Source organism: Sturnira hondurensis, unplaced genomic scaffold (assembly GCF_014824575.4).
Source record: "Sturnira hondurensis isolate 20B ecotype Veracruz unplaced genomic scaffold, ASM1482457v3 Scaffold0009733, whole genome shotgun sequence".
NCBI lineage: Eukaryota > Metazoa > Chordata > Mammalia > Chiroptera > Phyllostomidae > Sturnira > Sturnira hondurensis.
This window is the reverse complement of record NW_028082364.1, coordinates 2,257,236-2,272,611: the sequence shown is the minus strand read 5'-3', so window position 1 is coordinate 2,272,611 and position 15,376 is coordinate 2,257,236. Positions and strand designations below refer to the sequence as shown.

The following is a 15,376-nucleotide window of genomic DNA, read 5'->3' as shown; positions in this document are numbered from 1 at the left end:
CGTGGACCAGGTCTGTTTGACCCCAAAGGCCTGTCCTTGCAGCTCCTCTTTGGGTCACCTCCACTGACGGGTGCTCTGCCTGGACTCACAGGCCGGGCCAGTAGATTCTGCTGCAGCTGGCGGTCACCGGGGTGTTAGAGAAGATGACTTGCCTTGTGTGGATGAGCTAAGATCTGCATGGAGTGGGACAGCAGGGAAGGCTCTTTGTGCCCTGCCAGAGTAGAAGGGCATTCTGTAGCTACTGATGCTTTTAACAAGCACTTGGCCCCGGCTGGTGTGGCTCAGGGGGTTGAGCATTGGCCGCAAACCAAAAGGTCGCCGGTTAGATTCCCAATCAGGGCATATGTCCATATTTAGGGGCCAGGTCCCCAGTTGGGGACACATGAGTGGTAACTGATCAGTGTTTCTCTCTTTCCCCCTTCCCCTCTCTCTGAAAAAATAAAATAAAATCTTTTTTTAAAAAGCACTGAGCTTTTTTTCCTAGTGCCTGTTTGCCCTGTTCTGGTAACAGCATCCTGGCTTCCCTTGGGACAACCACTGCCACTTGGCTTGTGTTTCAGGTCAGCCCTGGCCGAGGACCGGGCATGCAAGTGTTCCTGCGTGTTGCGTCCCTTCAGTTGCGCACAGTGGCTGGGGAATGGACACGTGATCTGATCTGAGAGCCAGCAGGCTCCCCCATGGGCCTCGGATCAGGGAAGAGACTCTGCCCTTCCTCTGAGAGGCTGAGAGCATATGATCTAGTCTGGAGGTCCCGAAGCCATCTTGCCACCACAGTGGGGATAGCCTGCCTGAGAACGGGGCCAGCCCATACCCAAGCAGAGCTGAGAGGTGGAGAGGGTGAGGCACAGCCTGATGCCCCCTGGATTTAACTGGGCCCGAGTCAGTCTAGATCCACCTGGGCTGTTCTAGTCTGCTCGCTCTCATAAGTGTCCACTAGCTTTCCCACCGTCACATCTGCTTACTATCCCCACAGCAGCCCAAAGGACAGGGTCGCAGCCCCTTATGACAGAGGGGGGACACGGAGGCTCAGAGGGGTGAAGGGATTTCGCCAAAGCTCGCAGGTGACTCAGGTCCTTTCTGCTGAGGCCTCCCTCTGTTACGAAGGCTGTCACCGTGTTTGGATAAAGCTCTGGTCCTCTCTCTCTCCCCCTGCCCTCAGGCCAGGATGCATTTCCTCTCGGAAGTGTCACGTGGAGGGGAAGGGATCTGGAAAGGCGACTTCTTTGGCTCCATCCGTCCCTACCCTCAATTATCCTTCTGACAGCCAATTCAAGCCAAATTGGATTTAGTGCATTTCACAATTTTTGTTGAACAAATTTGTGGATTAAAGGAACAAATTAAACCCATATTTTTATTTGACATCATCAAAAACATGACATGCAGGCTGGAAATGGACCTTTCCGGTCTTGAAGTAATTTCAGTGGAGCCCAAATCCCTGCTTCTCAAGGGGGTTCTTTTTTTTATTTTTTTTAAACCTGATTCTTACAAAGACCTTGGGGAAATCTGGTTCCAGATCTTCCCTGAGCCGAGTTTGGGGCTGGGCCACAGCACCCATCTGCCCGTCCTTCACCTCTGCAGTTTTTGGAAAGTGGACCCCGGAATAGGTCAACAGGCAACATTTTGTTCACCTCGTTCAAATGATAACCGTCTTCTGAGTTCTAAGATGTAGTCAGGCTCTTCTCCTTAAGGGTGTGGCCTTTGGACTTTTTACACCAGGGAAGGGAAGGCAGAGTGCGCTGGTGGCGTGATGAGACGCTGGGGCGTCTGCGGGGACGCTGGTGGCCAAGCCTTGCCCACCTCACCCTCAGCAGTTGTGGTCAGCCTTCGAGTGTTTGTCTCCCACCATTCTCCTGTGACGCTGACTCTTGGGCCCCCCAGGTGCAAGGGCTGCCCTCACCCTCTCTCCACTTTCCATGTTTCTGACCACAAAGCAGCTCGTTGTCAGGAAGTGGGCCAGGCGGTTTCTAGTTCGTGGTAGCCCCTTCCTTCCCACGCCCTCCTGCCACAGCTGATTGGATCACAGCTGATTGCCACCCTTCAAGGTCACCCACTCCCCAAGCTGGCTCGCACTGAGCCTGGCTCGGCCCAGGATGCTCCAGTCAGTGAGGCGGGCCCACCCCATCCCACCCACTCCCCACAGTTTGGCCTGGGGACAAGAGTCACGTGGTCAGTAGAAGTTGGAAGGTTGTGAGAAAGACAGGTGGCGTTGGGGGACCAGGAGCCAATCAGAGTCCTGAGGATTCGGAAGCAGAAGTGGTAAGCTGAGGAAGGCTGTACAGAGTCGCGGGTGAGGAAGATGCTGGGAAGCAGAGGCCAGAGAATAGCCCAGTCAAGGTCAAGGGGGAACGCCAGGGGGCAGCTCCTGGATTCTGGCAGTGAGGCCTCCTGGAGCACCTGGTGTCGGGGGCCTGGGGCTCTCAGGGGCCTTCCCGTTCCAGTCTCCACCATCCCAGGTCAGACCCCACCCCCATTGCCGTGAGATTCTGGCTCCCTTGCTGCATCGTGATGAACCCTGTCAACCTGAGCCCCCCGGGACAGCTGGCTGTGCTTATAGGCTCACGAAGCAAGGAAACCAAAGTCACCAGCCCCTGTGGGCGGGGCCCCCACCAGCATGGTGTCCCTGTGAGGCCTCAAGGGGGCCACGGGGTATGTCCAAGAGCTTTCAGAACTTTTGCTCCTCTGCTCGGGGGCTCTGCTAACATCCCCAGGGGTGGCTCTATTCCTTGAGGGTCTAGGCTTGCATTTCTTGTTGTAACGTAGCCCCTACTTTTTATATGCATGTACCTTCTCTAAGGATATCTCTAGCTGTGTTTTACATGTAATCTAGAACACATGTGTGTGTAATCACATAGACATCAAAGATAAGCACAGATATACTGTTAGGTACCTGCTCTGTGTACCTGCAGACACACTGTGTATTGCGCACGTGTGACCCTCACTGGGACCCTGGGAGGCAGAGTTGGTTCCTTACAAATGAGGCAGTTTGCCTGAGATGGTGGGGATTTTGCACAGCATCTCGGGGAAGTGGTAGGGGAGGCTCCTGACCCAGTGGCTGGCCCTGAGTCCACGTCGATGCCCCTGGGGCCAGCACCCTGTATTCAGAAGGATGTCCTGGCCGGGTCCCAGTGCCCTCCTGGGCCAGCGTTCAGGAACCAACAGTGGCACCGACTGCATTCTCAGTGTCCCGACTTTTATTTTTTTGCCTGCCTTGAACTTCAAGTGTCAGGGCTTCGCCCTACTTGGAGAAGCCCCTGGCAAGCCTTTCCCCCATGTCCTTGGCTTCTCCCCAGGTCCCAGCCCTGGCCCCTTACAAGTGATTTCTGTGGGTGCAGCAGGGCCCCTGGGGCTGCCCCTCCCCCAGGAGGAGATCTAGCCACTCCTCCAGATCCCGTACCAGCTGCTCCAGCTTGCACACCTCGGTCTCAAGCTTTTCCAGGAATACTTGCACGTTCTCCTTCAACCAGGTCCTGAGGACCCTTATCGGCTCTTTCGTGGTCCCACTGGTCTGGCATTCGAACCCCTGAAAGGCAGACACCGAAGTTACATCTTGAGCGTTTTTACATGGGACCCCTTGGCCACCAGTTTCCGAAAGTTCCCCGGGGCCTTTGCACATGCTACTCCTTCTGCTTGGAATATGCTCCCCCTGCTCCTACATATTCTTCAAGATCCAGCTTGCCAGTGACGCCTCCAGGAAGCCTCCCCAGGTTTCCTTAGCCAGGCTTGACATCCCTTCAGCATCCCTATGTTACCTGGGAAGCCACAGGATTTGGGGGGCAGCTACACTCTCTGATCCTTTCTGACACCTCCCAACTTCTTCCTGAAATGGGCACAAAGACACTTCTTGATAAGGGCAAACGGACAGCAGTTGACACCAACATGGGTGGCCACCCCAGTGGGACAAAGGGCAGCGGGAGAGATCAAACCCAGGGACTGCCTTGGCATGCAGCCCTCCCCAGGGTGCCCCTCCTGACTCCGTGGGCGCCCGGCTTCTCCTCTTCCGATCCTGGAAAGTTCACCTGATATCCCCAAGCCCATGTACAGCAGCAAGATCAGCAGCGCCAGTAGTGTCTGGGGGCAACAGGAGGGGGAGGGGGGATAATTGCTGGGGGGGGGCACATGGGCACCTGCTTCTCTTGGGTAGGGGGTAGCGATAAGATGGTGCTTAGAGATGAACTTTCCCCCAGTTATCTAAGTCACTTGCTTACCCATGAGCCCCGAAACCCTGCAGAAATAGAGACCATGGCAGCCAACTGGCATTTCCGTGTTTTCCTCTCTCCTCCCTCTCGAAATGGAAGGCCCACCTCCGTTCTCACTCCTTGCCTCACTTTTACATCCTTTGTGTTGGAGGATCTTTAAAAGGAATCAGCTTCATTGTGGTGTATTTTGCACGCAATCAAAGGCACGCATTTTACATGTACAATTCAATCAGTTTTTTAAAGATGATTTTAATTATTTATTTTTAGCGAGGAGAAGGGATGGAGAAAGAGAGAGAGAGAAACATCAGTATGTGGTTGCTTTTCACACGCCCCCTACTGGGGACCTGGCCCATAACCCAGGTATGCGCCCTGACTAGGAATCGAACCAACGACGCTTTGGTTTGCAGACCAGCACTCAATCCACTGAGCCGCACCAGCCATGCAGTTTGATGAGTTTTGACAAATGTCCGTACCTGTGGACTCCCACCGCAATCAAGATGTAGAACATTACTATTGTTCTAGAAAATTCCCTCATGCTTTTTTGCAGTCAGCTCCCTCCTTACCCCCAGCCGGCACAGGGAATTCAGACACACCTGCTTTCAACAGACAATGTGAGTGGGGACCGTGACGGTAGCGGTGTCAGGGGCAAGGCAGACACTGTGCTGACAGACACCAAATCCTCCCCAGACCCCCTAGATGCGGACGGAGCCAGATTTAACTGGATTCGAAGGCATACGTTTCTTACGAAGCTGAATTTGGGCAGAAAGACTGCCCCCACTGCCACAACAAAGGATAAAAAACTGGCATAATTTGCCCGTCCCCCAGATAGCCTCTGTTTACGGGCTAGCAGCTGCATTCTTATTAGTAATTTCGAAAATGAAACCACACTACGCTGCCTACAGCCGGGCTGAGTCTCGCAGACACACGAATGAGTGAAAGAAGCCGGACCCTCAGGTGCACACGGATTTCGTCCCCATGAAATTCTAGAACATCCGCGACTCGTCTGCAGTGATAGGAATCAGAATCGTGGTTATAGATGGGGTGGCTGAAGGAGCCATCTGGGGCACTAGAATGTTCCATAGTTCGATCTGGGTGGCGACGGCCCGGGTGCGTGCGGCCCACGTGACAGGCATTGCCAGGCACACTAAAGATTAGGGGGCCTTTTATTGCCTGCCGCAGGGTTCCCTGGGGACCTTTTCCTCTACGACACACGGAACCGTCCCATTCTTCATAATGGCTGATGGGGGTCTGAATGCTCCTCTCTTTCTCTAACCACACCTCTGGCCACGTGCTTTATGGGTTGCTTTTTCCCACCAGCCCGCTCGCTCGCTGCTCAGTTTCTAATTTATATTCTTCGGAGGCAAAGCAGGGGCAGGGGGAAGGCAGTGAGGTTCAGGGACTAAAATGAAGTTTTCCTCTTTCTCTTTGCGCCGCCTCGGGCCTGAGCCAAATCATCGCTTCTCTTGGAGCCTCGGGATCTTCATGTGCAAAATGGATTTTGAAGTAGGGTTCTTTCGGAAAGGCGGGGCGGGGCTCAGATCCGTGAAATCAGGCGGATGCGCGTGCCGAGGGGCTCTTGGGGGCCTTTGCTGCATGAACCAGCCGTGTGCCTCAGGACTCGCATTCTCGCTCCTCGGAACTCATCGAAGGCTTTTTCTGAAAGGAGCTTTCTAGGGTTTGGCGTTTGCAGACACTTTTTAGGAAAAGCCTCAGGTGGTATGAGGGAAGCCCCTCCGGCCCCGTCTTGCTATGAGGTCCAGCATAAAGGAGATACGGATACGTGTAAAGTAGGTGAGCAAGTGCACGGATCTTTTGAAAATGTTTGTAGATCAATCATCCATCGCTCTGCTTAAGACCTTTCAGTGCTTTCTGATTAATCTCAGAACCAAACTCCATCCTTCCCCAGGTGCAGGAGGCCCCGCTGACCTTCCAGCCTCCTTCCGTCCCTCCCTCGCTTCTCCCGCCAGGCGGGTGGTGGCGTGCAAGGTGGTCCTGCTAAGGGCCCTGCCATCAGCTGGACTGGGTTTCAGATCCCTACACGCGCTGTCTGTCCTTTTTGCCTTTCTGAGCCTCAGTGTACCCATCTGTGAATGAGGCCCACAGCAGCTGCCTCTCAGGGATGGCGTATTAAACCATCATGGGAGAGGCAGTGGGTGGAAGCGCCAGGCTGGGGACACTGAGTGGCAGTGGTTTTCCTTGTGACAAAAATCCCAGGGGAGGCTTGAATTTTGGTCCTAAGGACAAATGCTCCGAGAGCTCTCTGATCAGGGCGTACCATCCTGTTCGTCTCAGTTCATTCCTTCATTCATTCAGCATGTACGCACCGTTCTGGGCATAAGGGATAGAGCGGGACACTAAACAAAACCGCAGCCTTCCTGGGCACCCCCTCTGCGGGCAGTGCCGCTCCACCGGGTGAGGCCCCGGGGTGAGTCGAGCAGCGAGCAGACAGCCTGATCCTGACTTTGGGGGGTGGAAGGAAAGCTGGCTGTACCTGGTCTGGCCTCACCTGCTTCCTGTCCTCACAGCGACTGCCCCTTCGTTCAAACGGCTCAGCTGCCGCTCGGCCCCTGCCACCCACCTGTTGAGGCGCCATGGCCTCAGGTCAGGTGGCCAGAGTAGAGCAAGATAATCCCCACCTGACAGGCAGATGGGCAACCCCTCCCATCTTCTGGTCACCAAGCATCCCTCAAGCAATGAGTGATGATGTCACAGAAGGTGGGGCACAGTGAGGTCCCTGCCTCGTCACCACCCGAGTTTTAGCCCCGCCCCACACATTTTTTTATGCAGATGCAAGCACACACCTGGAANGCGGGAGGCCCCGCTGACCTTCCAGCCTCCTTCCGTCCCTCCCTTGCTTCTCCCGCCAGGCGGGTGGTGGCGTGCAAGGTGGTCCTGCTAAGGGCCCTGCCATCAGCTGGACTGGGTTTCAGATCCCCACATGCGCTGTCTGTCCTTATTGCCTTTCTGAGCCTCGGTTTACCCATCTGTGAATGAGGCCCACAGCAGCTGCCTCTCAGGGATGGCGTATTAAACCATCATGGGAGAGGCAGTGGGTGGAAGCGCCAGGCTGGGGACACTGAGTGGCAGTGGTTTTCCTTGTGACAAAAATCCCAGGGGAGGCTTGAATTTCGGTCCTAAGGACAAATGCTCCGAGAGCTCTCTGATCAGGGCGTACCGTCCTGTTCGTCTCAGTTCATTCCTTCATTCATTCAGCACGTACGCACCGTTCTGGGCATAAGGGATAGAGCGGGACACTAAACAAAACCGCAGCCTTCCCGGGCACCCCTTCTGCGGGCAGTGCCGCTCCACCGGGTGAGGCCGCGGGGCGAGTCGAGCAGCGAGCAGACAGCCTGATCCTGACTTTGCGGGGTGGAAGGAAAGCTGGCTGTACCTGGTCTGGCCTCACCTGCTTCCTGTCCTCACAGCGACTGCCCCTTCGTTCAAACGGCTCAGCTGCCGCTCGGCCCCTGCCACCCACCTGTTGAGGCGCCATGGCCTCAGGTCAGGTGGCCAGAGTAGAGCAAGATAATCCCCACCTGACAGGCAGATGGGCAACCCCTCCCATCTTCTGGTCACCAGGCATCCCTCAAGCAATGAGTGATGATGTCACAGAAGGTGGGGCACAGTGAGGTCCCTGCCTCGTCACCACCCGAGTTTTAGCCCCGCCCCGCACATTTTTTTATGCAGATGCAAGCACACACCTGGAAGAAATGCATCAGAAGATTATATTTCAGGGTGACCATTTTTCTGATCTTAGTTCCCTATATTTTCAAGCTTTTAGTAAAGTGTGAGTTTTTTAGATACGAAACAGTCAAAGCTATTTTTTTTTAGATTTTATTTATTTATTTTTAGACAGAGGGGAAGGGAGGAGAAAGAGAGGGAGAGAAACATCAATGTGTGGTTGCCTCTCACATGGCCCCCACTAGGAACCTAGCCTGCAACCCAGGCGTGTGCCTTGACCGAGAATCGAACCAGTGATCCTTTGGTTCACAGCTTGTGCTCAAACCACTGAACTATACCAGCCAGGGCAGAAAGCTATTTTTAATGGAAATATTTGTTGATTCAACTCTAGATTCACGTTGGTAGTAAGACAAACTCGTAGGAGACCCTGTGTAGCATCCGCATATTGGTATGGGTACAACATCACAGCCAGGACATTGCCATCGATACGATCTATCGGTTTTGGTCAGACCCGTGGTACTCATGTGTGTGTGTATTTAATTCCAAGTAACTGCATCTCATAGGTAGGTCTGTGTATTCACCCCCACCTTCAGGATACAGAAGTCCAAAGCCAGAGGTCCTTGTGTGGCCCCTTAATGCCCACCCTCTCCCTCTGTCCCCTTCCCCATTATGCCTAACGCCTGGAAACCACTAATCTGTTCTCCACTTCTAAACTTTTCTCTTTTCAAAAATGTGCTATCAATGGAATCAAATAGCATGTGACCTTTGGAGACAGGTCTTTGGTACTGAGAACCCCCTGGGGCTCTGAGCAGACTGGCGCCGTGCCGGTGGTATGTTCCTCTTCGTTGCTGTGTAGTATTCCACGCCTGTACGCACGACAGTTTGTCTGATGCCTCACCCACTGAAGGACAGCTGGCCGGCCGTTCCGGATTTGGGCTCTTACAAGTACAGCTGGTACCGACATTCTTGGACGGGACCCTGTGAGATCCCAAGTTTCTGATTCTCCGGGATGCGTCGGAGGGCGGTGGCCCGGTGGTGTGGTCATCACACAGTAGTTTGGGGAGAAGCCGTCAAACTGGTTTTTTGGAATGGCTGGGCTGTTTTTGCATGGCCATCAGCAGTGTGTGAGTGATTTGGTTTCTCTTCATCCTCAGCAGCACTTGGTGTTTTCATGATTTTTTAATTTTAGACATTAAAAAAATTTTTTTTAATTTTAGAGAAGGGGAAGGGTAGGAGAAAGACAGGGACAGAAACAGCGATGTAAGAGAGAAACATTGGTCAGTTGCCTCTCGTATGTGCCCCGACTGAGGACTGAACCCACAACCCAGGCATGTGCCCTGACTGGGAATCGAACCAGCAACCTTTTGCTTTGCAGGATGATCCCCAACCAACTGAGCCATACCGGTTAGGGCAGGTTTTTCTCCTATTTTAAAGAAGTGTTGTAGTGTTATGCTTTACAGGCCAGTCCCTGTTCCGTTTGGAGTTAATTTTTGTAGAAGCCGTGAGGTCAAGGGTCTTTTTTGGCCTGCAGGTGTCCATTGTTCCAGCACCATTTGCTGAGGACTCTGGCCTCCTCCTTCGATTTGCCTTGGCACCTTTGTCAAATCGAGCGTATTGGTGCGGGATTAGTTCGTGAGGACCCTGCTCCGTGTCGCTGATCTACGTGTTGATCCCTGCACGAGGAATAGGTAGTTGGGGGTTGAATTTGTGTGGCTCTCCATTGTCTCTCTAATGCCCACGAGGCAGCCTGTTCCATTCTAAATGTTCTGTGAAAACATGTGTTGCATGGATGAATGATAAGCAACTTCAAACCCTGCATTCTGAGAGGCCATGAACTCAGTCTGGTAAACACACTTCTGTGTGCACGGTCCTTGGCTCAGTGACTGTTTGCTGAATGAGTAAAGCAGGCGCTATGACCTTCACTTCACCAGGGAAGAAGCTGAGGCCCACGGGGGTTGAGCCACTGTGGCCCCGTGTCCTGTCCCAGACCCCGTGCTGGCTGCTGCCCACGCCTCCTCTCACTTAACCCTGCCCTCAGCCCTGCAAGGCTGGCCTCTCCGTCTGAACGTTACTCTCTTTGTTCAAGGTCAGACACCCTCCCAGGGGTCTGGGTGCATGTTCATTGAACTCTGAAGTCTTTTCGTTTACCCTGAGGCGTTAATGCAGTTCCAGCCAAAAGCAGAGGAAATCGCCATTCTTGTTATCTTTGGTGGCTTTATCATGGGTAAAGAGACATGAGATGCCCGGTGAACATTCTGATAAGTCGCTACAGCCTCCCCTCCCTCTCCAGCTTCATGGCTACCCCAGTTTGGCACCCAGGGGTTTCACACAACCTTCACTCCTTCCCCTCCCCCTGGGTATCCTTAATGTTATCGTCATCCATGGCTAAGATATTTCAAGAAATGACCCAGCACTATGAGAAGCACTTTATATGTATTGGCTCATTGTATTATTACAACTCTAGGTAGTAAAAGATACTGTTATTTTTTAAATATATTTTGATTATGCCATTACAGTTGTCCCGTTCCCCCCTTCACTCTCCTCCACCCTGCACATCCCTCCCCCACCATCCCCCCTTTTGTTCATGTCCATGTATCATAAGTTCTCCTCCTATAAGATTCTATAAGAATCCTATAATCTCCTATAAGATTCTCCTCCTATAAGTTCTCGCCTCCTATAAGATTCTATATTTCCCAATTCCTGCCCTCCCCCTATCTATTTTCTACCTGTCTATGCTACTTATTCTCCGTACCTTTTCCCCCCTTTTCCTCCTCCCACTCCCCTGTTGCTAACCCTCCATGTGATCTTCATTTCTGTGGTTCTGTTCCTGTTCTAGTTGTTTGCTTAGTTTGCTTTTTATTTAGGTGTGGTTGTTAATAACTGTGAGTTTACTGTCCTTTCACTGTTCACATTTTTTATCTTCTTTTTCTTAGATAAGTCCCTTTAACATTTCATATAATAAGGGCTTGGTGATGATGAACTCCTTGAATTTGACCTTATCTGAGAAGCACTTTATCTGCCCTTCCATTCTAAATGAAATCTTTGCTGGATAGAGCAATCTTGGATGTAGGTCTTTGGATTTCATGACTTGGAATACTTCTTTCCAGCCCCTTCTTGCCTGTAAGGTCTCTTTTGAGAAATCTGCTGACAGTCTGATGGGAACTCCTGTGTAGGTGACTGTCCCCTTATCTCTTGCTGCTTCTAGAATTCTCTCCTTCATTTTAATCTTGGCTAATGTAATTATGATGTGCCTTGGTGTGTTCCTCCTTGGGTCCAACTTCTTTGGGACTCTCTGAGCTTCCTGGATTTCCTGGAAGTCTATTTCCTTTGCCAGACTGGGGAAGTTCTCCTTTATTATTTGTTCCAATAAGTTTTCCACTCATGGCTGTTCCTCTTCCCCTTCTGGTACCCCTATAATTCGGATGTTGGAATGTTTAAAGATGTTGGAACGTTTAAAGATGTATAAAGATGGAGGTTCCTAAGCCTCCCCTCATTTTTTTGAATTCTTGTTTCTTCCTCCTTTTCTGTTTGGTTGTTTCTTTCTTCCTTCTGGTCCACTGCCTTGATTTGAGTCCCAGTTTCCTTTCCATCAGTATTGGTTCCTGTGCATTTCCCTTCATTTCAATCAGTTTAGCCTTCATATGTTCCTCTAATTTGTGGCTAAAATCAACCAATTCTGTGAGCATCCTGTTGACCAGTGTTTTGAACTGTGCATCTGAAAGGTTGGCTATTTCTTGGTCACTTAGAATTATTGGCTCTGGGGCTTTGAGCTGTTCTTGAGTCATAATGTTTGGTCTGTTCCCACCTGTTACACTTGAGGGGCGGAGCCTTAGGTGTTCACCAGGGCCGGGTGACCCAGTTGCTGGGTTGTGATGCTGTACATGGGGGCGGGGTCAGAGGGGGGAAAAATGGCGCTTTGCTCCACTCTGCTCTCTCTCAGATTTCTGTCCCCTCTGCAACTTCCCAAAGCAAATTGGGCCCCTCTTGTGCTGGTTCCCAGGTGTGTGGACCCGTGTACTCTCCAGGACCCTGTGGGTCTCTCCAGCGAACTCTCTGTGGGCCTGGGAGCCTCTCCCGGCCCCTCGACCCCTAGAAAGTCTTTCCAGTTGGTGCTTTCAGGCTCTAATTCCTATCGCTGGGGCCCTAGCCTGATCGCTCTGTCTCACTGTTCCCTCCTTCTCTTGGTTTATCTGCATGCGAATGTGTGACCACAGTCAGCCAGCCACCCCGCACCCTCACTGGGTCCGCCCGTGGCCACCCCACCTCTGGGATCCACCAACCGCCTCCGCCTCCGCTCCTGGGTCCGTTGGACCAAACCATCTTTCCAGCCCGACCCCGCTCTGCCGCTGACTCCGCCCCTCTTACCCGTCTGGCTGGGTGGTTTGTTGTTGTCAGACTTCCGTACAGTTTAGTTTTCACTGTTTTGGCTGCGTTTTTGTTTCTAAAACTTTGCTGTCTTTAAATATAGTTGTCGGAGGGGGCACAGTGTTTCCACCTACGCCCCCATCTTGGCTAGAAGTCCGGTAGTAAAGGATATTATTATCCCTGTGTCCCCATGTTACAGACAAGGAGACTCAAGTTCATTCACGGTAGTTCAGTCACTCCCCCAAAGTCATGCCGCTCGTGAGAGGCAGGGCTGAGATCTGAACTCTGCAGGGTGGGATTCCAGCACCCGGGCTCTGGCTTGCTGTGCGATATCCGCCTTTTGCACGGGAAAACCCAAGGCCAGGGAAAGCAAGGGGCTGCCCAAGTCCGTGGGACGTGACCAGAGCTCATCTCTCGCTCCCACCCTGGGCTCTTCAAATGACCGCCTGCCTCATCCCCATGGTCTCGCACCCACTACTGGCCTCTCGGGCTTTCTGGGGCAGAAACATGTCAAATGTCGGCTGCAGGCAGATACTCCAGGACAGGCCCTCACGCTAATCATGGGCATAGAAAGCGCACTGGGTTTCCTTCACGGCAGTCATGGAAAGAGGAGACGACCAGAAACATTTCTGAGGAAACCCAATGGGTTCCTCCAGGAATCTGCTCTAAAGGGTAGTGATGAGTAGGGGAGCTTCTGAGATTAGTTCCCAGGGCCATTTTCTGGGGGTTCAGCCTCAGGACAGGGAAGAGAGGAAAGGGGGGGAAGGGCGGCCCTGCCTGGCCCTCACAACACAAGCCCCAAAGCTGGTGTGAGCAGCGGCCCGGGGGAGGGTCTGCAATGTACAGGTTGCCCCCAACCTCCCACCAGCGCCCAGGCTTTAATCTGATGGAAGAGAGACTTGTGTTGGCCACAAGGGTTGAAACTCAGCAGCCGGCGGCGCCGCACACTCGGTGACGTGAGAGAGCTGGTGGGGACAGATCACAACATGCTGGTCTGCAGGGGCCAGCCAGCTGTGGCCATGAAACTGTGGGGTCCAGCGCTGCAGAATCTCCTGATTTTTGTCAAGAAAAGCTAGGATGTCGCTCTCCGGTGTGCCGTCTCCTGACCTGTAAATGTTGGGGGGAAACTCAAGTTTAGAAAAAAAAATGCACCATGGGGTCGAAATGCGGTCAAAATGTGGTCACAATTGGTTCGTGAGCTCTGATTTGTTGTATGTCTGTCGCGTCCAACTACGGTTCGTCCCTGTGCCTCGTGACAGTCCTGCCACGTGGGGGTTCTTGCCTGAGGGCAGCTGCAGAAGCCCCCGCGGCTAACCAGAATCAGAAGAGGCAGCCTCAGGAGGGACGTCCAGAGGGTCGGCTGAGGGTCCAGGGAGAGAAACAGGCACTGGAAGTGCAGGAGGCCCAGGCGGGTCGTGGGGACGGTCGAACCCAGAGCCGTACACGGGGCAGATGTAGGCTCTGGTGGGTGGGTCCCGGCACCACGGAGAAACCCTAAGTCTCAGCGTCTGCGTTAGTGACCTAGGGCTTCCGTAAGAAGCTGTCACAAACTGGGAGGCTTCGAACAACAGAAGGTAATGCCCTCACGGTTCCGGAGACCAGGAGTGCCAAGTCAGTGTCTCGGGGCTGAAATCAGGAAATCAGCCCGCCGCCCTCCCCCCGAGGCTCTGGGGGGACCCGTGCCTTGTCTGAACCAGTGTCCCCTGGCTTGGGTCTGCATCACGCCAGTCGCCGCCTCCATGGTCACATTGCCTTCTCTGTGGGTGTGAAATCTGCCTCCTCATAGGGGTACGTGGATTGCCTTGGGGCATACCCAGATAATCCAGGATGATAGCCTCACCGCCTCTCAGAATTCTGAATCTGATGCCTCCTGCACGGTCCTCTTCTGCCACAGAAAGTGACATTCACAGGCAGGCTGGTGCCACCCCGCCCCCAGGCTCCCATCAGGAGTGACTCCTGCCAGGGAGAGAGGGACTTGAGATACAGGTCAATCCACCTACTGCTTGCTGACCCCAGAGACGAAGGCCCAGCTCCAGTGGACGGTGGGGTGTCAAGCTGTCAGCGCTGTGAGGACAGGACAGGGACGATTGCCCTGTCCTCCTCCATGGCATTCCCACCACTTAGCACCGTGCCTGGCACTTAGTAGGTGCTCAGTGTTTGTCCACAGCTTGCTGCCTCCCCCCGCTGTGACTGCCACGAGTTATCCCTGGGAGATATTTACCGTGCACGACCTTGGCATGTGCCTGCCGCTGGGGGCAAGAACCACACCAGAAATACCCTCCTCCATGCCCCATTAACCAGAGGGCGCAGAGAACTGTGAACAGTGGAGCAAAAAGGGGGGAAAAACGGGATTAATTTATGAGGCGTCCCGCTGCCTGGATGGCTCATTGCAGACTCGTTTTGGCACCGTGGCCCATAATGTGCTTCTAGACTTACTGTACTTCGACATCCAGGGCCCCTTTTGTAATATGCCAAATATGCCGCCGTTATTGTTCTAGGCACCTCCTGTTGGTCATTGGGCTAATTTATTTCAGTCGGAATTTCAGGACCAGACACAACTCTTATTACTCACTGCTTCGAAGAGGGAATAAAAGAGCAATTGATATTTGGAAAAATGAAAAATATGTCCAGAATACTTTGGGCCCTGAGGCCAAGAAGGAAAAAGAAAGTGGCGGTGGTGGTGTGGGACGGGGCGGGGGGGGGAGCTGGAGGGGAAAATAAGGCGGGCTCACCTCGTAATGCACTCTGTCGTGGCCTGTCTCGGAGACGTGGAGTCTAGAATGTCTGCAGACAAATGAATCAACGGCAGGGCTCGGAGAATTCCTCAGGCACCTGGGTCCTTCTGCACATGACTTCAGCCGCCACCTGCAGGAGCAGGGGTGGAAGGGGTGCTGTGCGGCACGCTCACCTCCATTAGCTGAGTGTGTGCAATCGGGCCTCGGGTGGGAAGGCCGGGGAGCAATCCCCACGGGGTTGTCGCATTCCTAAGGCCTCTTGCTCCGGAATCCAAGATGCTTCGTGGAAAATTAACGTAGGAACAGAAGCCTGAGACATCATGGCCCAGTCACTTGCTTTCAGGAGCCATAGGTTGCTCGAGGGGGTGAAGGACCCTGCTGATGGGCATGGTGATGATA

At 53.2% G+C, this 15,376-nt stretch overlaps 1 protein-coding gene across 1 annotated transcript; it reads right to left on the bottom strand.

Annotated features, from left to right (window-relative positions):
* Positions 1–3,263: 3,263 nt before the first annotated feature.
* SMIM23 (small integral membrane protein 23) lies at positions 3,264–6,789 on the bottom strand. The gene is made up of 5 exons (XM_037057718.1): positions 6,703–6,789; positions 4,206–4,222; positions 4,017–4,102; positions 3,750–3,817; positions 3,264–3,520 (listed from the first exon to the last, which is right to left on the bottom strand). Exons 1-5 carry the CDS (start codon positions 6,787–6,789, stop codon positions 3,308–3,310), a joined length of 471 nt encoding a protein of 156 aa, XP_036913613.1. The 3' UTR covers positions 3,264–3,307.
* Between the last annotated feature and the right edge of the window lie 8,587 nt (positions 6,790–15,376).

What these genes read in the sequence shown, in the direction of transcription:
- SMIM23 (XM_037057718.1), bottom strand. Translation starts at nt 6,789, where the DNA reads ATGGCGCCTCAACAGGTGGGTGGCAGGGGCCGAGCGGCAGCTGAGCCG. An exon ending in CATGGGCTTGGGGATATCAG is followed by an intron (nt 3,818 to 4,016) that starts GTGAACTTTCCA and finishes TGCCCATTTCAG; the next exon opens with GAAGAAGTTGGGAGGTGTCA. An exon ending in CAAATCCTGTGGCTTCCCAG is followed by an intron (nt 3,521 to 3,749) that starts GTAACATAGGGA and finishes TCTGCCTTTCAG; the next exon opens with GGGTTCGAATGCCAGACCAG.